At 32.8% G+C, this 27976-nt stretch overlaps 2 protein-coding genes across 6 annotated transcripts; one reads left to right on the top strand and one right to left on the bottom strand.

Annotated features, from left to right (window-relative positions):
• Positions 1-13: 13 nt before the first annotated feature.
• Positions 14-10622, bottom strand: LOC106068928 (chloride channel CLIC-like protein 1). 3 transcript variants are annotated; one of them, XM_056030559.1, is made up of 9 exons: positions 10484-10622; positions 9616-9891; positions 9407-9430; positions 5654-5881; positions 4853-5074; positions 4169-4306; positions 3543-3734; positions 2131-2352; positions 14-1630 (listed from the first exon to the last, which is right to left on the bottom strand). In XM_056030559.1, the coding sequence occupies exons 2-9, from the start codon at positions 9793-9795 to the stop codon at positions 1055-1057; spliced, it is 1782 nt and encodes a 593-aa protein (XP_055886534.1). In that variant the 5' UTR covers positions 9796-9891; positions 10484-10622; the 3' UTR covers positions 14-1054. The 3 variants fall into 3 exon arrangements, with proteins under 3 accessions (XP_055886534.1, XP_055886535.1, XP_013083884.2); XM_056030560.1 differs by lacking the exon at positions 10484-10622 and adding an exon at positions 10430-10446; XM_013228430.2 differs by lacking the exons at positions 9407-9430; positions 10484-10622 and having other exon boundaries at positions 9616-10326.
• A 4491-nt stretch (positions 10623-15113) lies between these two features.
• On the top strand, positions 15114-27623 carry LOC106066689 (uncharacterized). Of its 3 annotated transcripts, XM_056030925.1 has the most exons (6): positions 15114-15260; positions 15408-15599; positions 21900-22075; positions 24687-24830; positions 26276-26548; positions 27345-27623. In XM_056030925.1, the coding sequence occupies exons 2-6, from the start codon at positions 15439-15441 to the stop codon at positions 27485-27487; spliced, it is 897 nt and encodes a 298-aa protein (XP_055886900.1). In that variant the 5' UTR covers positions 15114-15260; positions 15408-15438; the 3' UTR covers positions 27488-27623. The 3 variants fall into 3 exon arrangements, with proteins under 3 accessions (XP_055886900.1, XP_013081230.2, XP_013081238.1); XM_013225776.2 differs by lacking the exons at positions 15114-15260; positions 15408-15599 and adding an exon at positions 19890-20289; XM_013225784.2 differs by lacking the exons at positions 15114-15260; positions 15408-15599 and adding an exon at positions 20335-20478.
• Positions 27624-27976: the final 353 nt, after the last annotated feature.

The following is a 27976-nucleotide window of genomic DNA, read 5'->3' as shown; positions in this document are numbered from 1 at the left end:
AAACAACAAAATATTTCATTATAGTTTCATTTAATTCAATATTAAGATAGCAAATATTAAATAACAATCACAATCCTCCATTGCTAATGGAAGAAAACAAAATGCATTCGCAGAAGCATTGGGAAGACAGTTCTTGTTGGCACAAATATTTTATCTACAAAAGAACAACTTATGAAATGATATTCTGAAATCATACATTATTTGTATCAGTGAAATGAAACATTGAAATCTTTTATTTAAATTAGGGACAGTGTACAGAAGAAAGAAATAAAGAATGAATGCAAAGTTACTTTAAAAAAACTTAGGTGTGAGCTTATGATACATCAAACAACAGAAATACAAAAGTCACAACCTTAAAGCTATATGTACTCAGTTTCTCAGTAGCAACAAGTGCTTAATTCTAATTAGCAAATGTAAGGTACTCAATTGCAAATTAGCAACATGTACTCAATTTCTCCTAATCAACATGTACAAAATTTCTCTTTAGCAACATATACACAATTTCTTTTTCATTAGCAAAATGTGTTCAAAGTTTTTCATAAGCAACATGTACACATTTTCTATTATCAAAATTTACACAACTTCTAAATAGCAACATGTACACATTTTCTAAATAGCAACATGTACACAAATTCTGTAAATGTGAATACAAATGACAATAGCTGATGAGGGCTTAGTACTTGAAGTTTCTAGTTTTAGTTTAGGCACATACATCTTGAATAAATCTACTATTTATGAACACCAGTATTGCTGAAAACAAAATTTAGCCAAAATACATATTTTTGACTTAATTTGACTGCTCAAGCCAAATAATAAATGAAATGCACAAAATGCAGGTTATGTTAAATTATTTACAAAAAAAAAATAAATCTTCTATTGATGAGTAAACATTTTACTTAAATCACTTAATTCTACTTAATTTAGAAAGCAAATACACAAAAGTTATTTTACAAATGAACTACAAAGCAAACTACACAGAGACTATCTTATTCTGAAAAACTGATTTTTCCCTTCTTTTTCTTGTTTGAAGCTGACAACAGGAGATTGAGAAAAGTTAGTTGTCTGATCCACTGACATGTTTATCTCCAGAACCTTCCGCTACATTTGTTATGTCTAGCTCTTGGACTCTTTTGGTTATATTGTCACCAGATGAATCAAAGTTCACACTTGACTCTTGTTGTTTTGTAATGTCTTCAATGGGTTCATCTCTCTTTGAAAGGACAAGGTTTGAGAGATTTTGGATTTTTTCAGAAACCTTTGGATGTAGATTACTTTCTCCTCTTGGTTCTGTATCAGAAGATATTTGAAGTCTATTGTTAGCAGAAGGTAATGTATCAGCAGTTGTTTGAAGTCTATCATTAGCATGAGGTACTTGATTTGTCAGCACTTGCGGAAATTGTTTTTCACTTCTCTGGTTGAATTGCGTATTTTCCACAATATGAGTAGCATTAGTTCTAGATACAGCATAAACTGGCTTTTGAATGGTAGCATCAGATGGGATTTCAGAAATAGCATGAACAGAATTGTGTCTAGCTGGAGCAGCTAAAACCATTGGGTTTGGTTCATCAATAGGAGATGGCTTAATGTTTTCTATAGCAGGGGGATCTGAATTTCGGACTGCAGCTGGTTGCTAAAAATAATTCAGTATATAAAAAAAAAATTCATTAAAATACTAAATAACAATTTTAATACTGATTATGTTTAACTGTAATTAATAAACAATAAGTTAAAATGTAAATTTATTATGTATAAAATATATCCCATTGTCACTTTTTATATACTTGGAAGAATAATCTTATTTGCATTAGGGTGAAATTTATTAGTATCTTGAGCTAAATTGATTGATAGTCTTTTCCATATGCAATGAAATCATATGAAAAAACAATTATTTTTAACTAAATCACATTTTAGGTTTAAAATCTTATCTTTTAAATGCCCTTGACTAACTTAGTGTGGCTTGAGGTGATAATTATTCAAAATTTCAAGCATTTCTCCTGCCCTGTCATGATTAGTGCTAACTTAATATTTTATTTCAACACTAAATTTAACACATTATTTATAGTGTACTTCGCTTTAACACTGGTTAACAAATGAGTAATTCTAGTAAATACTTAGTAAATATAAAAATACCTGATTATTTTTTGCTTTCTGAATACTTATAAGAAATGAGTTTATTTCATAGCCTGCAATAATGAAGATCAGGAGGAAGATCAACACAATTATGAATGCTAGCACAATGAACTGGTATTGCAATGGAAGATCTTTAAGCACAGCAGTTAAAAAGTCTGAAATAGCTGAGCCAACTATGCGTGCAGGTGAGACCAATGTCTTGACCACAGCTACAGCAACAGCCTTAAAAGAAGTATGGACAAAATTAAACATTCATCGCTAAAAGAATTATTACAATTCTTTTAAACAAACTAAAAAAAAAAAACACCTTAAAGTTAGAATGATCTGGTTTATTTTGATTGAAAGTGGTTTGAAAAGATCAAGTATTTATCACAAAGCACTATGATGAGCAATGATTTAAAAGGCAGTCAATTAAGGTTAATTAGACTACCAGTTAATTGGAAAATCCACTTATTTGGACTGAATCCTAAAGTATCGGTACATCCCCCATTATACAGTTAAATCCAGTTAATCAGCGCAGCCGGTTATTTGGGTGACCCTAATACCATGCTTGCAGTTTCTTGTATTTATATTAAATAACACAAATACTAATGAGCCAAGGATGTTATTATGAATATTATGAACACTTGAATATTGTATGGCTGTGACTGAATATTAATTCTACATTTTGATTTCAATCTAGTGATATAAATACTCCAATGTAATCCAATGAAAAAAAATGATATTAGAAAGCACTGAAGATTCTCCTATTTATAATATGAACAATTTAATAACACACTTCTTAAATACAGATATACATAATATACTTGAAATCCTTTGATATATTCACATTATCAAGATACAATTATTAAATCCTTACAATAAATGAATAAAATGAGGTGCAGAGGAATAAGCACAGTGGACTTCAACTCAACTAACTCTCAAATAATATCTTCCTCTATTTCTTACAAAACTTTTTAATTGAAATGAAAATAATATGTAAATTAAATTCTCTAAGATTCTTTGACCTACTTGGAATATTCGGAACCTGACATCATATGATACATTTTCTAGGATTGAACTCATTATCTTTAGCTAGCCTACTATTTATAATCCTATTAGGAAGGCATGACCTAAATAAGTAGTTTCTTTACTATTCTTTTAATATGCCCAAAGTATCTCATAATAAAAGCTGTTGTTATGATAGCGCCTGCTGTGCTGATCATTTATGAATGCATTCAAATTAATATGTGATAATTAGGACTAAAACCATTGAAACCCTAGAAATTAAAAATGTCCAAGAAATTGAAATAGTTACAAATTTAAGTTTATAAATCCTTATTTAAGTTTTTGTCAGAATGTTTATTATAAAACTTATAACATTCATTTCCTCTAATAGAGAGTGTAAGTAATAGAGACTATATCAAGATTACCTCTAATGGAGAGACTTTTACAATGGGGTTCACAAACATGGATTTATAGAATTCCTGACATTTGTCATCTTTGAATGAGAACTGAGAATGGACAAAAATCCATGTTCTTTCCAAAAATGTCTGATCTTTAGGCTGTTGGCAAACACTAGTATAGTTCTGCATGTAAAGTCTATCTTGGTCTGCCAAAATCTCCTGAAAGAAGAACAAAAAAAAACACCTTTACATCATATTGTTTTTGTAACAATTTTATTTATTTATTATCATAACATTACAAGCTTTTCTTAAGAACCTTGAGTCCAATAATTCAGGTGATGTTTTTCTTGTCTGATTCTAAACTAGCCATCACAAAAAAACAACAACAAAACAACCACTGAACACATCTTTCTACAAGAAATATCAGATACCCATTAAAGAAGACTGACTTCAAGGATCCCCTAAAGCTCTTAATTGTAATGTAATAGGCATTCTCAACACCTTTCATTAAATTAAACTAAAACTTTATTGATGTACCCAGGAGAAGTAATCATTATCTGTTAGCCTACAACAATGATGCCATAAATAGAAATGATCCAAGACCCTCCCCCCTCCCTTTCGATGTCCTCAATGAGTAAAACTGTATAACATACCTGATACATGGCTATCCATGTGAACACAACACTCAGAAAAAACAGAATGATGAGGATCTGGGTGACAGTTCTCAAGGTAAACATTAAGTTGTGTATCATTTTCAAAAGCAGTAGAAGAAAAAATGTCAATGACAGACTCTGATGAAAAAAGAAATATAACAATAGAAAAACTAGGGCATATATATTGTTTTTTTTTTTAAATAAGAGAAATGAAAGTTTTTTTTATTTATGTTTAAATATAAAAGTTAATGAATATAAGATTATCTTTAGTTCATAAATCACAAGTTCAAACTTAGTTGCAAGTTTAGTCTTTATTTGAATTTTAACCTTAGCTACTATACCATTTTAAATTTTTCAGTTATTAGGCATTATATGAAAGCTACCTCAGATATTCTGTGAATAACAACAATTGAAAGAAAATTACAGATTAGTGATTGAGTCATTTACTATTTGCTAATTCAGTTCTCATGTTATTTTTTTCCCAGATTTTTTTACTTAACAGTTTAATGTATTTTCTATTTTGAAATTAATGGCAGTATACTTAATTTCCCCCCCAAAAAAATAAAATAATTTCACACATATAATAAACTTAATTTTGAAAGTCATTTGCACTACGAATTTTACTGTACATTTATACACCTATATCGATACTCTTTTATAAAGAATAAATTATAACCTAGTTACCAGGAGCAAATTACTTGTAGATAATCCCAATTTTTGTTCCAGCCAATAAAACTGAATCAGATTTTCTTCTACAGGTTCAGCATATTGTAATATGGAACTCAGCACCTCATGTACTTCATGAGGGTCAAAACGTCTGGATAGTCCATATTCTCTCAGTTTATATAGATCATGTTCACTCACTTTGAGTCTCAAGTTGACATAAACAGGACCAGTACTTCCAACCTTTAAATAGTCAAATTGTGTAGTAGTACAATAGTACAACAAATTCTAAATTAAAATTATAAACAGTTTGAAATTAAGTTTATTTCATGGGACAGAAGAAAAATAACTGTACCTGTTATGAATACACTTATCTTAAAATTCCATTGTTAAGAAATATCAAATTTATTTATAATGTTTTAGACCTTGCTTCAAAAACAAGAGTTATTAGTTATTTTTTATACATCTAAATTGAACATTGATTTCTTGGCTAGCTCAGCAATCTATTTAGATAGAATTTAAAAAGAAATAATTGTTGTGTGCAATTCAAAAAGAAAAAAAAATGTATCTTTGTAACTTAATATTTTATGATACTTTTCATCCTTACTTAATTATGGAATATTTAATTTAAATTATTTAATGAATTTTACAAATAGCTTTAGTTTTTTCTTATCTTAATAATTTTTTTTTTTTTTGATGTTGAAGTCCTTTTAATGTATACTGCAGAAATCTTAGGCAGATAATGATAAGGAGGAATGTCTGTAAATTATAAGATAAGAATTAATTATGTGAATAAATTAGTATATAAAAAAAAAAACTTACCAAACTTTCTAAGTTATTAACTAACATCATGGAATATTGCTGAAGTAAGGCAGTCATCTGAGAGTTACAGCTAACAACTGTAAGGTAGCTGTCTGAATTTTTCAGCTTTTGTTTTTCATCAGTAACATCTGCTATATTCACTGAGCTGAGCTCATCCTTAGTGGGGTTTTCAACAGAGTTCTTATTTTGAAGTGTTAGATCATCTGACCCTTTACTTGCATCTAATTTCTAGTAAAGAAATGTTAACAAATATGCAACATTAAATAGATTACATGTTTAAATATTTATCAATGAAAACATTAATTAAAATTTATTTAAAAAATAAAAGGCAGCCCATGAAGGCAGCAGTAGTATTAATAAGCTATACACTTTATTTTCAGCAGATCAAGTCTTACCCAGGCTTGCTGCACTGATGTAAAAAAGCACCCGCAGTAATCTGTCAACGTCCAGGCGCTGCCCCTCATAAATGGTATGTCCTGCATGGTTAACCTGGTACGGGGGTCCCCAGTGATGTGGCCTTTGGCCGCCTCTCTAGTCCGCGAGTCAGGAGTGCCCGTGTCCATTGGAAATGAACGCAAAATCAAACTCTAAGTTTAACCCCGAGCCTCACCTCCAGTTGGACAAGATAGTGGGAAGGAGGAACTCGCTGTCCAATTCAGGCTGATGAAAGGGAGCTTTTGTTCGCTTTTGCTGGCCTTAGTGTTCCAATTGCCATGCACAACACTACTAGACAATTTCAGATCAAGTCTTATCTCTAGTTGTGAGTGGACTAATCTATTACAATGTACTGCTACTGATAGCCTGCTTTCTAGGGTAATGAGCTTTTAGTTGGCCAACATATAATATCCTCTCCTTAGAGTTTCAAATTTCAGACACTCTAATACAAGATATAATTATTACAATAATTAACATTTAATAGAAACACAAAATAAACAATATAGGGGAAAAAAAAAAGAGGTGGTAATGAGTTAGGACACTATTAGAACATAATTCTAACTAAATTGCTTTTGATGGTCCCATATCTTTTCTGTCTTAATGCTGATGTACAAAGATGTCTTGGTATTGGGCCATTCAAGACTGACTGCTATGTCAGAAGGATCTTGACTGTGTGCAGAATAGGAGTTGGCTAGTGTTGTCAGAATGAGTGTGGACTTTTGGTGAATCATGTCTTGAATCGAAGTACTTTGCTTTAGTTTGTTTTAGGAGGAAGGCACTAAAACTTCACTATTAAAATATGTAGTTGCAAGCTCAGGCTGTCAACAGGCAGTTTTGTTGATGGTTGTGAGTACTTTATGACAAAAAACAAACAATAACATGAACTGCATCAGGAGAATCTGAATTGACACTTTACATGAATTTCTAATTTCAGAGTTAGTAGCACTTTTCCATGACAAAGTTTTAGGAGATTTTAGGAGGTTTTTTAGGGATGAAATGTATGATACATATATATATATATATTATATCAGCAAAAAAGGGCAGCAAAGATTATGATTACTGAGAAAACTGTCCTCGTTTAATGTTAGCGAAAAGGCCTTGGCTATGTTTTATCATGCTCATATCTGCAATATTTTAAGTTTCAATATCACTGCCTGGTATGGCAATCTGAGCATTAAAAATAAAAATAAACTTTATAGAATCTTAAATGCTGCTAGTAAAATCATCGCCAAAAAACAAACCCCATTTGGGCAGTTGTTTGAGACAAACATCTATAAAAAAGCTAACAAATAAATAAAGAATCACCCTTTGTGTCAGGATTTTGTGATTTTACCATCACAAAAGAGATACAAGACACCGATAGCAAAGACAAACAGACACAAACACTCTTTTGTTCCCCTGGCAATCAAATAATTAAATAAGAACAATCTGATATAAACATTGTCACATGTAAATTATGAGTGAGTCTGGTGTGAATGTACACTTTGGTTTCTTATAGTTATAATGTTTTTTGTTTGGTGTAATGCACAAATTGTAAGACAAATTTCCTTATGGATAATAAAGATTATTATTATTATTATTATTTGTATGTCTAGTTGACATTTGCTTACAAACTATTGGCTTTTGCATTTGGGGGGGGGGGGTATTAGACCTATTAGCGGTTTTTTTTTCTTTGAAGAACAATTTCTTTATCAACTATGTAGTTTCCCTGGCTTTTACGACCAGAGTAACTTTAACAGACTTTTCACAGCTGTGTGCAAAATATTTACATTAAATCTACACTAGATCTAGACTCTAGATCTAAGTCATTAAAACTCGAGGACTTTTCACGGCCGTGAGAGAATTATCTTCACTAGATTCTAGTGATTTATTGTAAATCTAGACCCTAGATCTAACTCACTAAATTTGCGGACTTTTCAATGCTGTGTGCGAATTATCTTCACTGAATATACTGTAAATCTAGAGACTAGATCTAACTTACTAATATTCACAGACTTTTCACGGTTGTGTGCGACTTATCTTCACTGAATGTACTGTAAATCGTAAATCTAGACCTAACTCACTAAAATTCGCTGACTTTTCACGCTGTGTGAGAATTATCTTCCCTGAGATTCTAGTGATTTGGCTTAAATCTAGAATATAGCGTATTTCTAGAGTAATCTAGACATTAGATTAGCGAGATCATTAAATTGACTAAAATTCACAGATTTTTCAGGTTAGTTGCGAATTATCTTCACTAGATCTAATTTAGATCTAAATCTAGATATATATTATTTCTAGCTAATATATGATTTACGGATTTTCCACACGAAGTCACTCTTACTGTTACAACAAGAAGATTTTAGATAAGGGAGGGACGGGAGAGGTGTATTCTACATAATAGGCTGGTTATTGCTCTAATTACAGACAATAGTCACTAGAGACTAGATCTAGAGTTTCTTCAGTCGTAACAATGAAAGGAAACAACCATTTCTATGCTGCATTCAGAAAAATAATGCCAGGTGAAATGCTTGTTTGAGCCAAGGTCATCTTCAATCACGAGGTCGTGCTTCACAAGTGAGTGAAAGACAGTGTAGACGCGTCACTGGTCAGATCATTAACACAGCCAGCCCAAAACGTGATGTGATTTGAATGCCTAGTTACGTTGTTTTTTTCCCCTAAATAAGCAAAATTATATTTAAAAAATATTAGGTAAAAATTTTAGGAGAGTGGAAAACAAATTTAAGAGAATTCTTGCAATTTTTAAGATTTTAGGAGCGTTAATTTCAGTGAAAAAATAATAAAATGATTCTTTTATTTTTTTTCGTAAAAAAAAAGATGTAGTTTCTTTTTACTGCTTTGTTGCTGAGGCTATAGATTGAATAAACTGACTTTTCTTTGTTTATTTCCATTTTTCATAATGTTGAATATGTGAAGATAGATAGATAGATATTTAAGTTTTCTACAAATTTGACAGTTTATGTACACATAGCTTTGGAAGAACAATAAGCATCTAATTTTGGTTTGAACATTATATTTTTTCTTTTTTTTTTGCATCTTACACCAAAATTAAATTTGGCTTACATCTTGAAAACAGCTTAACTGCGATTAGCCCACAACACTCAAATGTTTCTTTGTATTCAGTAAAGTGTTGAATAAATAAATAGATGTACATGAACATTTGAATTTTTGCACTGTCTTATGTAGATCTAGAACTTGATTATGTAGAGCTCACTGGTAAGACTACTTGCAATAATTAAGCATTATATGAAACAGAATGAAAAATAATAGACCATCATCATAACTGATAATTGATTTAAAAAAAAAAATATTACTTGCTTTTAGAAGAACCATCTTTGTCATCTGTAATTTATAAGATTTAGAATCTAGAGTCTAGATCTATAATTTCTATATTTCTATAGACTATGACTAGATCTATCATTACTTGTTAATACTAGACTCTAGATCTGATATATAATATTATTTTAATATTATAGTATAAGAAGATATTTCAATATATTATATAATATATTTATAACATTGCTTACATTTTTCATTCTCATGTTGACTTGATCAAAATTAAGAATATCTGTTGGGTCTATTTGATCATCCTTTCTTTGAGGTTGACCACCTGTGTCACTTCTGATTGCTGCTGCATTTAATAAAATAACCAACGAAAATGCTTTGAGGACTTTGAATTTGCTGACTTTGGCCATTCTCATGGACATAGATAGATCTAGATCTAAACCTAGATAGATGTATGTAGGAGTAGGACTACTGAAAATCTACTCTACTTTTGAAGATCGAAAAATCAACTGATTGTGCTGCAGAAGGAATGGTAAACAAAGTTTGCAAACACCATAAATCATAGAATAGACATATTCAGGTGAAATAGTCATAGTATCTTTAAGTAGATCTATATTAGTAAAGTTATAAAGTGTAGTCATAACAATATGAATATTTAATATGAGTAATGAGATTGAGTAATATAATAATAATATTATATAATTCTAGAAGACTCTTCTAAACTTAAACAAGACTAGAATACTAGATTTGATTTTGACTAGATCAGTAGACTAGCTGAGATGTCTGTCATAGTCTGTGATGATTAGAAATTAGAAGAATATAGTGTAGAATGTAGTCACAATCTCACAATGAGTGACAATGCCAATGATGAATGTGAATGCAGTCTCAATAAGTCTAAGTCTAGACTAGTCTAGAAATTTTAGTAGAAAATAAGAAAGCTAACGCCTAAGGCTAAGACATCATCTATCATCTAGAGATTCTAGACTCTAGTTAGTAGAAACTAGAATTTATGACTAGTCTACTCTACTCTCTAGAATTAGAAGTATAACTAATTACTAATAGAGTATAAGTATAAGCATATAAATATAGATTTAGATCTAGATGATCTACTTATATTGTTGCTAGATCTAGTCTAGAGTCTGTCACTAAATCCAGATCTAGATATGAGTAGATTCTAAGATTATCCTTTTTTTTTTTTAACAATAAGAGTAGTCTGCCTTTGTTTATGTTAAGCTCACTGGCATATGTAGATCTATAAATCGTTGTAGTTCTAGGGCAGGGGTCGGCAACCTTTTGAGTCAGAAGCATAGACACATAGACATAAATAAATATAGACTGGCCGAAGGAAGTAACTTCATGTAACTTGAAAACATGTAGAATATATCTATTGTATTTGGATTTCCGAATTAAGAAAAATTGCATGATCTTCATTTTTAGAGATTAAACAAAACTACACTGCCTCCTTATTTACGATATATCCGATCCAAGATAGTCAGCACTCAAAATGCCAACTTCTTCACCTCCATGTAACAATCTGGAAGATTATTCCATGCGCCGAATCAACTCGCGGCATTCCTTTTAAAGCTGTCCACTTTTGTTGCGTTACGTAATTCATTTCTGGACCTCCTGACTCCTACACTTTCAACTTGCTTTTCAACTGTAAATTTTTAAACCCACGATTTTTTACTTTTTAAATCGATCAATTGCATGTCTAGAGACCCAGTTTCAATTACAAATGGATCAATGTGGATTTCGTTACTATTTGTGTTGAGATGGTGTACTAGGAATGCTAGAATAGTTTTATTGGTTTTGAACTGCTCAAATCTATCAATAAATTCATTTTTGATTTTTTTTTCATAACTGTGCTGAAGTAATTCTTGTCAAAAGTTCAACTGATTTTATCGCGATACTGCTTTAGGCATTCAAAATGAAGTAATTTACCGCTCTGAATATCTTCTGCAAAAAGAATTAATTGTTCTTCAAAACAAACCAATAACCAATTATTCTACCAAAACATAGGCTGGGTTTTCATTTCCCTGCAGTTTTAGATTCAGTTCATTTCATTTCTCCGATATATCGATCATAAAGTAACATTTTTGCAACTATTTGTCGTTCTCTAATTCGATGTGATCAATGTCTTTTTTATTTAGAAATGTATTTATTTCATTCAAGCACAAAAGCAAAACGTTTCATCACCTTACCTTTGGAAAGTCATAGCCCTTTTTGGGAAGAAGGCGGTCGGAATACTGAGTCTCCATTTCGTTTTAGTGGTAGAGTGTTTTTGACAAGATGCTGTTAATAATCTTGATTACTAAATTCATGACCTCATCTATTTCGGTCGGAATCGTTTTGGGCACAAAGCGCTTCTTGGTGCATTATTAAGTAAAACGTAAGAATTTTTTGGTTTATTTTGCTCCGACAAATCGTTGTTGCCCTTTTATTTTTTCCTGTCATATTTCTGGCTCTATCAGTTGCTATTTAAATGATTTTATTTAAATTGATCTTATTGTCCAAAATGTATTTTCCATGGCATTTGCTCTATCGTCCCCTTTAGTTTGTCATGAGTGCGGTAGCAATCCCAGGGAAGACATATTTATCACTGACAAAATGGGCAACTTGTGCCGTGTCTTTATGTCGCAAGACTCATCTATAGCAAGTGATAAAACAGAAGAAATTTGAATATCTTCCACCTAAAATATGTTACATTTGAAGACATTTAGCTATTCTATCTTGTACTGGAGGGGTGTGGTGAAAAGCGAGTACAAGTGGCTGAGAAATTGAACCGGCGTCTAATCTTCGTTAAAAGATTCAGAACTATTTAAAAAAAAGTTTCGATAAAATAAATAATATTTGCTTATGGAACTAAAGAGCCGCAGCTTCACATCCAAAGAGCCACGTGTGCCGACCCCGGTTCTAGGGGACAGATCTACATCATCTAGAACTAGATTTAGATCTATAGATCTATTTTTACAAAGCTTACAACTCACTCTGTAGGTCTATGTCTGTCTGGCAAAAAGTTTGAACATTTTTTTCTCCCATTTCCCATTCTCGGATCAAGTTAAAACCTATTCATTGAACCTGACAAGACATGAATCATTAAAAAAAATTAACCAATAAGTTAATTAATTATTGGTGATTAATTATTTTGTTTGATATCAAAATAAGGGGAATGCATGCTACTTAACTGAATGAGAGATATGGATGTATATATGGATTTAATCCCCTTATTACGTTTTTGAGACGTTTTTTTTTTCTCGGATCGAGTTGAAATTTAGAATAATTATTCATAGTTGATGATAATACAAGAATTAATTTAAAAAAATTAACAAATTAGTTAATTAATTAGGACTAATTAATTTATTTTGTTTTATATATCAGGAAGGGAGCTAAGCTCTGCCATTTTTTTACATTAAATTTACATTATTTTTTTAAGGTATTTTTTCCCCCATTGCTTGCTTTAAGCAAGAACACTAGTTTCTAGTGCAATAGGTTTTGGTTTTAAGTTTGTTGTGTAACTATTGTTATGCGTATTCCTTACGGGGGACGAATAATAGCCAAAAGCAGCTTATTATAGGCGCCAACTTGCTTTAACGGACATAGAAGAGAGCACCTGGTTGTATGCGGCTTCAGAACGAGGCAGCTGGAGGTCACCTAAAAAGCCGCGGGATACACATTTGTGACCAAAAGAAAATCCACTGACGAGGACAAACGTAGACGGCGAAAAGAAAATCTAAATAGACCTTCTCTAGATGTGGCAAAATATGTAGGTCACAACTGCATTCCTCATTAATCTTCGGACTCGAAGACATTATTGCTGTGCTACTTAACATCATAAGGGCCTACTATTGTTTGAGTTCTAATAGGCTAAATATGGGTTAAACCATGTGGCTTATCATTTAGGCTATGCATGTGGGCTTAATGTAATCAATTTTGTCATAACTTTCATTGGCGCTAGAGGCTCAAACGAAAATTCAAAATACACACATTTATAAATAAAGAAATAAATATATCACTGTGGTGTCTTATTACCGCTTCGGTCAGATCTCAGATCGGATTAGACATATATGCTCTCACTTTTCTTAACAAAGAGTTCAGGTAATATGCAAAAAATGGGGATAGTGCACAGATAGATGAAACAGGCGATAGCAAGGGTTAGAATAGAGACAGTAACGATAATTTCCGACTAATAAACATAGACCTATAGGTTAATGACTTTCGCCTATTAAAAACAAAATTAAAAAAAACTATATTCCTTTAAACTCTAAATATATTCTCGTGCACAAGCTTAGATGTTTGACTAGTTTAAGGTTGATGTCTACAACGCACTATTTCTTCGGGCCGCAAACAGCGAGAGGATCGTTTTCCGTTATGTATGCCTAAATGCCACGAAAAGTCAGGATAGCTTTATGGTCGATAGCATGGTGGACACCACAGACAGGGGTAGGGGTGAAGAGCCCCTTGTCCATGTCTGTCTTTTGGTAATACCCTTTTTGAGTGTCAGTCGGGATAATGATTGAATGTTTAATAATAAGAAAGAACAAGAACAAGAAATATTTTTATAAAATGTGTATTTATTTGTTCACACTCCTACAAATGAGTAAAATCACTTAACATAGAGATAAAGGCAACATTTCTTATTCCATATGCTAGGATTAATTCATACAAGTACTCCTTATTCCCTAGTGCCTTTAAACACGGAATGAGATTAAGTTTTTAATTACTATGCACAACTAGATTGACACACGGATACACGTATCTATAGAATGTATTGATTTTCTGTTAAAAAGGAACTGTCTTTAAATTATAAGATGCAATGTGCAATTTTTATAGTTTATTACAAAGTATAATAAACGTTTTCGTTACAGACGTCCGCATTCTCTTATTAACTAGTTCACTAGAAAATACAAAAATAAGCAATAGGCCTATAGGGCCTATGTAGATATTTTCATATTTATAGCACGATTTTGACAAATAACACAACTTTATATGTGAATGTTGCTACAATTTTTTTCATATAACTGACTGGCTACATGGAAATTCGACAGACCTCATGTTCCCGCTTGTTGCCTAAACCCAGCTAAATGGATTTTGTTATCAATGTGTAAACGTACTGATTTATAGACCATTTTGTTTTGACTTTAATTCGCAACGTGGTTAGCAGAAATAGTCACTGCTTAACAAAAATTTCTTGCTTAGACTGAGTTAACTAGAATTAAGATTACTTAAGAATGTGTTTCTTATATCTTATCTTATATGATACAGACGGTACTTCAAAAAAGAAGATGATTACGTCTTACGCGTCATGCATTTAGTCATGCATATTAACTAGTGACCTACAGTACAGTAGTTACGCAGTAAAGTAGTTACATAGTAAAGTAGTTACACAGTACAGTAATTACATAGTAAATTAGTTGGTTACATGGTAAAGTAAAGGGGTCAACAATTAACATAGACTTAGTATGTAATGTGTTCAACAAATGAAAGGCGTCAGATCCAAATGAAATGGTTCAAGCAGTGCTTTGACAACACCCACAACCATGCGACTGGAAGAACCATAACAGACAATTCTATAAATGGAAGAATAACCGTCGTATCTTTCAGCAGACGGTAATACACTTTCCCCCACCAAGCCCACCTCTCAGTAAATAAAATTCACCTATTTATGTACAGCAATAAACGCTTGTGACATGAAACACTTTTTTTTTTTATTGATTGTACATTTGAAATGCTTCAAACTTGTTCAAACATTGGCTTGTTGTTTTTTTTACTTGCCAAGATTTCAGTACGCTTTTTTGTGCCAGAACGTCTTATAAAGTTTGTATGGCGGTACACACAGCGGAACTTTGTATGGATGTTGCAAATTAAACATTGCATTATTATTATAGTGGTAATTGTTTAGATTTCACATCACACTGCAAGAATGTTAGAGGAGTATAGTGACATTTTATCAAATTTTGTAAACAATTACCATAGCAATATGTTCTTTTTAGTGTAAAATTTTCGTGTTCGGTCATGTTTTGATTTGATTACTTAGTCTAGTGAAACAAGATAACGCTACCAAGTGGATGCTTGCATGGAATACTTTTCTTATGAAGAAGACAGATTTTCTGTATCCAGACTGGATGACTACATCTACGATTCCGTGTCAGGCGACGGAGCAGATGGCATTCTGCTCAGCCTCTTTCCGACCAGGCAGAAAAATGACTCGTCCGAGAAATTTTTACTTGTAAGTTGTTGAGCTTTTTGTTGTAGTATTTTCTTTAACTCGTGGAGAAAGAAGAAAAAAATTCGTTTCTTAAAGGTCAGTTACAAATTATCAAACTTCATAAACACAAATTAAAACGTTTGAAATCTGAGAAATATATATGTCTGTGGTAAAAACGTAAGAATAGCACATACAACACAAATAATAAAAATAAAATTATGACCTTAAGGTATTAATGTTGTATCAGGTCATAGCTATAGGACTTTCTGGCGGAAAACAATTAAGCCGAATCGTATTAAAATTTTTACATTAATGGGGATACTTATGTTGAAATGTATACACAATTAGATCAATATAGAGCCTACTGTTATGACAATAGGAGCATGCTGCCATTGTGATCAAAACCTAATTTTAGTTTTTATTCTACATTGAATTTCAAATGTAACATAACGCGATGAACTTGTTCTGTATTCAGGTAACAACCTGACACTTGAATCTAGAGTCAATCATAACTTAGAACATGTTCTTGTCACAAACAAATATTTTCCTTAATTTTACGCCGGTAAAGAGGAGAACAATTTAACACTTAATCATGATTTCTATATAATGGCCACGTTGTGGAAGGTGGAGAGTTAAAGAGTATAGCTAAGAAAAGTTGTAGTCTGACATTTCCGAATGAATTGTTTCATTTCGTTTCTTCTTGATCTCTTCTTCTGTGTGATTTTCAAAGCGGTTAATTCATTTGAACATTTAGAAAACAAAATATAGAGAACTATAAAGCCTAGTGACTTTGCATGGTTCTCAAATTTGAAGCTAAGAGCCATACTAATGTCGTACCCTTAGTTTAAATCCATTTTGAGTGCAAGAACGGTCTTTGATTCTATACAATAATGGACGTGCTAGCATGATGTCAGACATCTTGTCCAATAGAGTTTAATATGAATAAATTAGCATTCTGTATAGTAGGCAGAAATAGAGAAGAAAACAGACATTGTGGGTTGAACTTCTTTAATAAATATTTGATGCTAACCATTAGAAAGAAAGACGTCCATTGTTTCTGTATCTACCAAGAAGAAAGCTATAGCAAACCTGGCCCAACAAATGTAACCAAGTGTCAAGAAGGGGAAACAACTAAAGTGTACATAGTCTTAGACTTAGTGTTTCTCAACATATTGCTTATGACCCCACCCCGTTTTTTTTCCAATGAAAAACCGCCAAGCGAATTCTGAGATATAGAAATGCAGTCTATAAGCATATACAGAGCACACTTCATCATAAAACAAGCAGAATATTTAAAAAAAAAATCCTTTTAAGGGGAATAACTCCGCACTTACAACTATATCTATCAAGAATGTAGAAGTCATATCACTTATTCGACATCAAATAGTTAATTGACTAATTGGTTAATTTTTAAATTGACTTACGTTTTGTTAGGTACAATAAATAATTGTTTAAAATATACTTGATCCGAGAATGGGTGTTGCGAAAATAACGCGTACAATTATTTAAGTGGACAAAAAACCCAACATATTTAACCATATCTGTGAATACAGACGCATTAATTTCCCTTGAGGGTAACAAACACAATAGTAATTTACCAGTAATTAATTTACTTTTATTGATTCAAGTTTTGTCTACGCCAGTGATTCCCAAGCTGTGTAAAACTAGTATGAACACACGGAGTATATAGAAAAGGAAAAATTGAATTTATTTCTTCTTCTCAGTAACGAAACAAACAAACTATAACAACATGACAACAAACTTTAAACTAAACTAGATTTTATCTTACAATTTGAACCAATAAAATATAAGGATCAACATTTAACAACATGTCGTCGACTCTGTGGTCCACAGTTAACGAGGGTGTCATGTGGCTAGCGCAACGATCAACCGCCTTTACTTTTCCCCAACTATTGTCAGGTAACCATTAGAGCTGGTTGGACTCAGTCTTCAGGATATAGAACATGAAACATTTTTAATGTTACAAAGTTAAGAAGCTCAAATGGACTCTATATGGGGAATTGAAACCATAAAATTCTAGCTGTGCAGGCTTCCAAACTGTTTATGATTTTGGCTACAACTGAACCGCATGGTTAAAGATTTCAAAATTGGAGAATTGTCGAAAATATAATGAAAAATGATATATGTATATTAAAGGGTTTTTTTTTGTTATTTTATAGCTATGATAACATTTTTACATTTGGGCAGAGCATCAGAAAGTGAGTTGCAGTTTTTTTTTTCTACTGCTGGATCTAAGAAAATCTTCAATGCCAAAAAGTCAATTAGGACCTGGTCGACGTGGTTATGTGCCCTTCCGACCCAACGGCTTCATAGTGATGTGTTCTCTTTGAGTCCCTCACCATTGATTGGACCATGATTGGACCTCATTCACCAAAACGGTCACGTGATGATAGTGATAAAACAACGGAACAAAAGTCACGTGATAACCATTGATGATTAAAAAATTAGATCGCAATTTGTCTAGAAGAGCTAGAGAAGCCACGTGACTCAATGTTGTTTGTTTAGAATTGGTGAATGACGTCTGTAAGAGTTGTACGTCCCATTTGATATTAACAAGTCCTTTCCATTTATGGGCCCCACAACTTCATGGGGTATAGGCTTAAGAAATATTTGTTTAAATTAGTGTAACTTATGTTCTTACTGGTTTTTTTTTTAAATAGCTGTCGCTTCCTGAACGTCAATATAAGAAATAATCTAGATCTGTATGGTAGGTCGTCTTCTGAACTGTTTGAAAGTTAAATTGCACTTGGAATGATGCCCTCAAGAACTACACAAGAACCAACACAATTTCAAAGGGTCATGCCGTGCACTGGCCTGTTAATCTTCCCTATTTATCATTTAGCTAGTCTCAAAATTCTCTTGTATTCTTATTTATCAATAGAATTGGACTGTACAGTCACATGCAGAGCCGTATTTAGAATTGAAAAGGCCTTAAGCTTTTTGAAATAATAGGCACTTATTACTTCTTGCTATTAGGCCTACATGTCAATGCTAAATATTTCTTGAGCTTGTGTTGCCTATATCCGACCTTGCTCACATGACAAGTGCTCAGCAAGATGTACCGCTTCGTAGTTCCAAGATTGAAGAAGTCCAAATTCTCTTGTCTACCGTATTTCTCTCAATATACTAAAATAAGATAAAGGCTTGTAACTTCTTTCCTTCTTTCTCTTGTCTTCCCTATTTCTCTCTCGGTATATAAGATAAAGGCTTGTAACTTCTTTCCTTCTTTCTCTTGTCTTCCCTATTTCTCTCTCTGTATATAAGATAAAGGCTTGTAACTTCTTTCCTTCTTTCTCTTGTCTTCCCTATTTCTCTCTCGGTATATAAGATAAAGGCTTGTAACTTCTTTCCTTCTTTCTCTTGTCTTCCCTATTTCTCTCTCTGTATATAAGATAAAAGCTTGTAACTTCTTTCCTTCTTTCTCTTGTCTTCCCTATTTCTCTCTCGGTATATAAGATATAGGCTTGTAATTTCTTTCTTTCTTTCTCTTGTCTACCACTTGTTGTTTTCTCATGATTGATGGTTCATTAGTTTTGCTATTTCATGTTCATACAAAGCACTTTAACGATGTTTATTAGACAAGAAAACATCGACAGGAAAAATCATTAATAACATAAACACACACATTTCTTGCACATGTCTTGTACAGCTTTATTAAGTTACATGTAAACTAGCTAGCTCTAGTCGTATAGGCCCCAATATGCCTACTGATAGCGTGACCCGGTTTTAAGCGACTTTCTTATTACACACACCAACTATGCTAATACAGTCTAATATAGGCTATAGTAAAATGTATTTATAGTAAATCAAAAGCGTTTGACCAATCTTGATGAAATTTGCCATGAACATTTTTTTTTTGGATAATAGCGGTCATTTTAGGATATATTAGTAAAGTTGCCCTACAAGAAGAGATTTGACTAGATTTAGGTCAGTGATGCATCTTGACTTAGATTTTAACTATTAAAACAGCATAGATGTCATTTATAATCTAAAAAACAAAAAACCTCGAGCAAAGCCGGGTAAAAATAGCAAGTAGGCTCATAAATATCAAATCTTATTATGGAAACTTTTAATTGTTAGAGTATTAAACACCGGCCTTCTAGGAATTAAGATTCTAAAATGATGGAGTCATAATTTCTCTGCATGTGTATCAAGTCACAAGTTGTTCTAACATGGAGTTTCATATACATCATTTATATAAAATATTGGTTTAGATTGACAGTATTTTTTTTACTAATGAAAGATTAACAAAATTGTTTTTCATAATGAGACTGATAATGTTTGATGTTGGGCGTAACTCTAAGCCTGTACAAACATCAGCTTAACGTCGATTCAACCTTGTTTTTTTTTTTTTAGCATGTGACTGCTGTTGACAAATGACAAAGAATGTACAAACTCAAACTTTTTAAAGCAAATATTTGCTCTATAGTTGCACAATTGAAATGCTAGACTAGAATTTAGTCGATGTCATGTCTCCACATACACATCGCTTCAAGACCTCGACACAACCAATAGATCGATACCTGCTATGCCAACAATGGTGTTCCGATCAATCAATAACTGCGTTCAATACAATCTTTGAGTTTCCGCCCGTCCCTTCTCTTCTTTTGTGTTGCCATACTTCCAACATTACACATGGAGTCCAAGCCTGTGGCTGTCACTACTCATTCTACATGGCTATCAGATTTGTGTAGGTATCGTATTATCACACTGATAGAAAGCAGACGTGACCCAATTCGTGTTGCTTACATGTAGGCCTTAAGTGTTTTCAGCTTTAGCTGCCTTCCAAATGTCAGTAGAAAGTTCAAAAAAGAAAAGAGTGGTGGGACTATGTCGTGTCCCTCTAGTCGTAAAGCTCCAGACATCTAGGTCAACGTTTGTAAGTTAATTGATCTCGCAATTTTCAATATCTTTAAGTATTTAGTAATCTTCCCTTACAGATAATTAACTTATCAATATCACAGCAAGCAAGCTGAAAATCATATAGTTGTTAATTAATGAGTGGTATGTGTGTGTGCTAATAGTCCAGTTAGAAACTTAATTAGCTTTGTATTGATTAGTAATTAGAATAATAATCTTCTAAGTAATAAGGAATAATGGAATATTTCGTCTCATTTATTTAACGAACACATTAAGATTGTAGTTAAATAATTAAATACTCAGAAAGATACAAAGATAGCGGCACATTTCTTATTTCATACGCAGGACAAATTCGCATAAGTACTCTTTCTTCATTAAAGTATGGAATGGGTTACCTGAAAACCAACAACTTCGCAGAGTTTAAGTTACTGATTAACAATCATAACTAGATTGACACATGAAATACGTAGGAATTAATATATTATCTTATTTTTTAAAGTTATGTATGTAGTCTTTAAGATAAGATAAGAAGACCCATTGACTTTTTATATGGCTAATTGCTCATAAAATAATATGTTTTTTTAATTTCTTTTTTTTTAATGGTTAGATTGATGTCCATTTAAAGTGGGGATACTGAATTGTGAATATTATAAGATAATGAATGTAGGCCTACCTTAAAGTATTAAAAGCAAGCAAAATATAAAAGCGTATCTAAGGGAAATAAATACACAAACTCATAGGCCTACACACATACATACGTTAAAAGTTAGGCAATCCATCACTATATTATCAATAATGTAGAAGCTATTTCCCTTTATCGATATCAAATAAATACCAATAATTAATTTAATTTTTTAATTCATCCAAGTTTTGTTTGCAATAATTAACGATTTTTAAAAAAGTTTTACCTTGATCCAAGAATAGGTGTGGGAGTAATAACGTGTACATTTTTTAAAGGGACAAAACCCTATACATTTAGCCATATCGAGAATACTGAAGGATTAATTTCCATTGTTGGTACCAAACAAAATAATTAATTACCAGTAATTAATTGAATAATTGGCTATTTTTTAATTGATTAATGTATTGTCTTCGTCAATGAATAATTGTGCAAAGTTTCAACTTGATCCGAGAACGGCTGTGGGAGAAATAACGTGTTCAAACTTTTTACCAGACAGACAGACAGGGTGAGTCGTCAAAAGTTTTGTAATAAAAGATATGATGGCACTTTAAAAATTCAATTTAGTTCATTGATTGTCAGTCTAGTTTGAATTTCGTGTTTATAACCATAATAATAAGAGACCTAATTAAATTCTTGGTTTGAAAAGAACTTTGAACGAAAATACTAGACTTTAAATGTAAGTAATCCATTGGTGTATGTGTAGGCCAATAGGGCACGCAAAACGAATTAACTTCTCATTCATTTACTTCTATTCCTAGTACTAGTAGCAGCCTAGCCAGCACTGTCTCATCAGGGTCAGATCTACTCACAGAAACACAATGTAGAATGAATAATGTTCAATTTATGTCTGGTCCAGATATTTCCGGCTTTGACAGAAATAAGCCACTCAGCAAAATAAAAGATAAAAGAGGATCATTTCCATTTATTGAAAAAGGTTAGTGATCTAATGACGCATTCTGTTCTTCTCTGGCAGCACCCACTTTATCTTATTGATCTTTTGATGCCATTATGTAAAACGGAGGGAAAAAAAAGGTTTATGTAGGTTCAAGACATAGAAAACCTTTATTTCCTTCTATGTATATTTTTAGGTTCATAATGATCATGAAGGCATGATGGGGACATTCACTAATGAAATGCACATTATCTGATCTTAACAGCCGTTGTTGCAATATGCCATTGCCAATGCGAAACCAAATTTATTAACATGGACAAATTAAAATGAAATGCCTATTCTGTAAAATTAAATAGTTCAAGTGCTTTTTATGCAGAACTCTTAAAGTAGGTCTACTTTACTTCATTTATTTACTATTTTTACTGCTTTAGTATAGCGAGTCTTGCATGGTCCTATAGTATTCTCAGTGGGCTTTGGTCCAATCACTTTTGTGGACATATTGGGGTAGGTTGGGGTGGTGGGGGGGTAGAACAGTGTCCAAATTTCACAATCATATAAAAGTACAGAGACCAATAATGAAGAATATAGTTTAAATTTCATTTGGCAGCTGATTTTTACTCTTTCAGATTTGCCAGTTTGCTCATCACTGCGGATGCAAAGTTTTTTTCTTTCGAAATCTCTTTATTTATCCCCCATTTCTTGTTATATCTCACCCTAGGCATTGAAATGAGTCAATGTCTTCTTATGTCTGGCCATTACACTGTACCAACATCTTGTGTCATCTCCACCACAGACTAGTACTTTGCCTTTTCCGGCAATGATTTCCATGCCAACTGCTCGATCTATATCACCTGTAAAGCTGACATTACAAATAGGTCGGTCAAGCTAGGAGTAAATCTTTCTAGAGTTTCCATCATAATATGCTCCAGAAGTGAAAAAGAGCTGGAGAGAGAGTGCATCCTTGCCGCTCTCCTAAAACATTCTCCGATTTGGTTAGTCAGAAGTACTGAGCTATTCGCACTTTTGTATAGATCTTTAATAACATTGATAAGATTCTTGTCTATGTTGTACCTCCTCATAACTTGCCACATGCCAAACGCTTTTTAAATGTGTACCAGTTTTTTTTTCTGTTGAAGGCATTTTTTCATTTAACAGTCTGATGTTAACTATTTGTTCAACAGTGCTTCTACCTCTCTGAAGCTTGTTCTTTGGAAAGGAACTCTTCAGCTTTTCTCTTAAGTCTTTTGAGAATAATTCTTGACATTATCTTGCTTGGTTGATTGATCAGGAAAGAACACTTCAGCTTTTCTCTTAAGTCTTTTGAGAATAATTCTTGACATTATCTTGCTTGGTTGATTGATCAGACTTATCGTTCTCTACTTTTAACATTGTCTCAAGTTTTCTTCCTTGGGCGGTAAAATAATTAAAGATTGGGTCCATTCTTTGGAAATATTTTTTCGTCCCATATTTTTTGGCAGATTGTCCTAAAACATTTTGTTATATGTGACCCATCGTGTTTTAAAGGTTATGACGGTATGTTATCAATTCCAGGCGACTCGCCACTTTTAAGTGATCTTATTGCTTCTACTTTTACTCTAGTATTGGAGCCTCGACAAGGTCTCTGTTGTCCGAAGGTATACACATCTCTGTACACTTTCTAAGCACATCTGCTTCTTCAGTCAGAAGAGATGTTTACAATTAGTGTGGAATTAGGGCCATTAAAAGAAAATGCTATAGATACAAGTTTGTCAAGCTACAAGGCCTGCCACACTTGACAAACAGAACGAGTTTCATATTATTTTGGAATGAAATATCTCAGGGTTAGCATAAGCCACGGAGACAGAGGAAAGTCTGATTTGTAGGAGTTCAAGCAAAGCTTCTCGGCTAGCTTGGCGTCCAAGTTTGGAAACATTCGTTAGAAGAGACGAATAACTCAATAGGGAGGCAAAACAGAACTACCGTTGGAATATCAAATTGTATTGGAGAGAATGGACGAGATATCCAACAGCTTAGTCATAATCCAGACGCTGGTCCTCAAGGTGTCATTTATTTTCGGACATCCGCACAGCCGATGAGGTGTAGAGAAGAAAAATAGTGGATCTCCCTGGGTGTCTTAGGAGAGACCTTGTTTCATTGCCCAAAAAGTTTCAAGAGACCTTGTGTCGTTGGTTAAAAATTACAAGAGACCTTATTTCATTGATCAAAAGTTACAAGCGACCTTGTTTCATTGGCCAAAAGTTTCAAGAGACCTTATTTCATTGGCCAAAAGTTTCAAGTGATCTAGTTTCAATTGTAAAGACTAAAGACAATCACAAATTTGGTTTGAAAGAACTAATACATATCTAATTGAATTTTGATGAGCTAAAATATTACTATTCTACTGAACTTCTCTATGTTGGAAATACTACAATTCCTATGATAAAATATGACTATGATTTTACACTTGCTAATACAAGTCTGGTGTCTGCAACATGACACTTGTATTTTGTTAATAGTCTAGCCTGATAGTGACATAGTTTCTTATGATGTGCTGATGTGCTAATAATTAAATGTTTCAAAAACTGAAATAGAATTAAGCAATGAAATAAATGGGTTAACAAATACATGCATGTTTTAATTTTAAAAAATGAATTATTTTCTATTTTGTACACAGCATTTTTCGAGCAGGACAGGGAGGATAAGGGGCTGAACTCTTTGTCAGTGTGTAAATCTGTGAGTTTTAAAAACATAAACCTAAAGAACAGTTTGATCAAAGGAGAACAACTCCTATCATTCAAGGGCAGCAATTCCGCTACAGGTAAGATTTATGTCGCTAACTAAGGCTCTAATTATCAGTATCATTGAGTCACCATTTATTTTTGACAATATAATAGGGCCATTGTTCTGTTTTGTAAAGTAAATAGCTTTGGAGGCTAAATTTAGATTTTAAAAAGTCTTCACAATCAATTGATCCGCTTTTAGTCACAAATAAAAAGACATTACTAGCACTTCTTATGAGGAATGGCATAATTATAGCAAAGGACAGTATATACACATCAATCTCAATATCTCCTTAGTAAGGATACCTCGTCTTTTTCTAGCCAGCATTTTGGCTGCTGAGCTGTAGGCCCTAAGCTCTTTTGCATTCTGTGCCATTCTGACATAGTATTGTATAAATTAGTATGTTGGACGGTAGTGGTAGTAGGGTCTACTTATGGTAGATTAAAATGGGCCATTCAAAGAGGTTACTATAGGTACAAACATGTAACATATACTAGAAAGAATTTTAAATATAACTTGAGTCTCTAGGCTACATTTCTCTTTTAGACATATCCAACCCCGGCCTTCTCCTCCAATGGGAATGGATAAATATCCCTAGTTCATGTTTAAAATTTTTGTTTGTGTGTTAATTAAAGAAGACTTCAATGTGGATAGGCTTATTAATTTAATTTACTATGCTGACTATCTTACATGATATTAACATGTTCTAATATTATTAGCTTTCATATCCGCCGCCATAACTTTTTAAAATAGATTCCTTCTTTTAATGTGGTACATCACTTTATAGAATAGTATTGAATGATGCATCGCTACTGACAGAAATAAGTAAACGGCTGTCAAAAACTTGTAGCGCTTCTGATCGCCTTCAGATGAGTGAAGTCTTGACGTTTCACGGTAAAAAGATTATGTCTATTGGCAGTAGTTCTTACCCCCCTATCTCGCAGAACAACCCCAATGATTTTCTACATTTTGAACTTCAAAAACGTCTTCTCCTGTTGTCTACAACGCACATAGTCAAGAATAGTTTCTGTGAAGTAAAACGAAAGAAAGAATGAGGCGTGAGGACATCCCATGAAATTGAATGTCGTAAAATCACGTTCTTATAGCGTCACGTCATTAGAAAGATGGTACGGGGTTCGGGGAACATTTACTATACGTACTCACGATAGAATGGCGGGTAGAGTCTATTTGAAAAAAATATCTTCTACAAGAGAAAGGTTAGAGGTCATCTTGTTGTTGACGTCTCTCTTATTGGTGGAAAAAAATATTTAATATTGGCTATATGGGTGATAATGGCGTTTAAGTTTAAGCGAACTTAAAAATAGATTTATTATATTTGCTACAATGAAACATATTTTTTTTGTCCCTTGAAAATATGACCACATTCGCGGGCTCTTGTCAGCACGACGCCTCCCAAAGTAAACAAACATCTACTCTTCCTGCTAGTCTAAATCCACTTGATTGTGTTCTCTCTCATGACAGCGCCAGATACAGATGAAGTTCTTTCTGTGGAAACGTTTCTTAGTTCTTCCAACACATCTGGTGCAAATTATGCTTCGACTGTTTCCAGCTCTACAAAACCAGTTTTGGCCAATGGTCAACCGACTTTAACTATGACCACAAACAGTGTGCTACAAAGAAAACCAGTGGCCATGATTACAACTAATAGTAAATCTAACCCAAGCTACGCTTACAATGGCATTAACAATGGCATTACAATCAGATCCATGGGAGGTAACTTCAACAGTAAAGAAGGTAAGGGTCATCTTCTTCATGTAAATGAACGTACTATTTGTCCGTGTTGTTTGTTTAAGGTTTTCCTTCACACTTCAAGATGATTAACCAATATCCTAGCCCAAACCACCTGCAGGACGGTGGAGCATAGAGGCAGACAGGGTTCAAACCCGGGACCACCAAGACGACAGCTCAGAGCACATACCACAAGACCAGATGCTGCTTAACATTGTTTCATGTTGATGCTATACATATAGCTCTAAGTCATATACCAGTATCTTGTTTTATGAAGCACATTGAAGTAGTATACCCAAAAGTCTTCTACTTAATAAAAAACTACAAAACGGACTTCACATTTTCTTTATTTTTTATTCTAAACTTATATCAACTCACTTTGTCTGCCTGTGTGGGTGGAATCGTTTTGAATTTTTCCCATGAGCAACTTTTTTAGAAATAACATTTGAAAAGGCAGCACAGAAACCTTCTCCCAGATACCCCCTACCCAACTGATCCACAAAAGTGGTTGGACCATGGTGCATTCTATAACCATAAAAGCTGCAATACAAATATTTCCAAAATGCACACATTTACTACTGTTAGTCTAGCTCTATTGAAAATTAATTGCATGATTCGTTTAAAATAATTGATACCTTTTCACTCAATAGATTAGAAGCTTTGTTGTTGTCTTGTTAAGGTATTTTTTATTTATTTTACTTGTTTTTTTTTATGTAGTTCATTTTTTAAAGCATGACTTTCTATTTCAGATAATGTGCTAGTATTGATTTTCATAATGTAGTTTATTTTAATCCTATTTCAGAGCCCAAGTATGCTGATCCTCTGAGTGGTGCTACAGCATCTTTTCAGCAAAGAATCATGGAGTTGGCATCACTTGAGGCAGAGACTATCAGATGGGAGAGGCTTAAAAAAGTGAAGAAAAAAACTAAAGACAGAGATTCCTAGTGACTTGGTGTGATCAATTGTTACTGTTATTTTTGTCTGTGATCTTAGAATTTCAATATTTCACAAATGCTGTGTAACTCTTGTACAGTATGTCAACAATTTGTATGCAAATAAAAAGTTTTTTTCCCCTGTTAAACCTTAGTTCAATTCTAGATTTCTTCTTTATTTATCTGTTTATTGTTGACATATCTAATTTTTTATCCATTTTATATATGCTGTAAAGTGGCAGAGTGATTAAAAACCAAGGTGTCTTGAGGTTGAATACCAGTAAAGAATGAAATTTTGAACTAAAGAAGTTTTAGGACACAGATTTGTCCACTTCAATATATGTATATATATATATATATATATATATATATATATATATATATATCAATTAAAATATATGTATATATATATATATATATATATATATATATATATATATATATCAATCCATTAACATTTGATCACTAACATATATATATATATCAATCCATTAACATTTGA

The sequence above is a fragment of the Biomphalaria glabrata genome, chromosome 5 (genome assembly GCF_947242115.1).
Source record: "Biomphalaria glabrata chromosome 5, xgBioGlab47.1, whole genome shotgun sequence".
Classification (NCBI taxonomy): domain Eukaryota; kingdom Metazoa; phylum Mollusca; class Gastropoda; family Planorbidae; genus Biomphalaria; species Biomphalaria glabrata.
Note: the sequence above shows the minus strand (reverse complement) of the source record. Positions and strands in the feature narration are given on the sequence as shown.

Coding starts and splice junctions, on each gene's coding strand:
- LOC106068928 (XM_056030559.1), bottom strand. CDS start 9,795: ATGTCCATGAGAATGGCCAAAGTCAGCAAATTCAAAGTCCTCAAAGCA. Junction 9,431..9,615: donor TCAACATGAGAATGAAAAAT/GTAAGCAATGTT, acceptor TATAAATTACAG/ATGACAAAGATGGTTCTTCT. Junction 1,631..2,130: donor AGAAAGCAAAAAATAATCAG/GTATTTTTATAT, acceptor AATTATTTTTAG/CAACCAGCTGCAGTCCGAAA.
- LOC106066689 (XM_013225776.2), top strand. CDS start 20,069: ATGTCTCCACATACACATCGCTTCAAGACCTCGACACAACCAATAGAT. Junction 20,290..21,899: donor TACATGGCTATCAGATTTGT/GTAGGTATCGTA, acceptor TTCTATTCCTAG/TACTAGTAGCAGCCTAGCCA. Junction 26,549..27,344: donor TAACTTCAACAGTAAAGAAG/GTAAGGGTCATC, acceptor ATCCTATTTCAG/AGCCCAAGTATGCTGATCCT.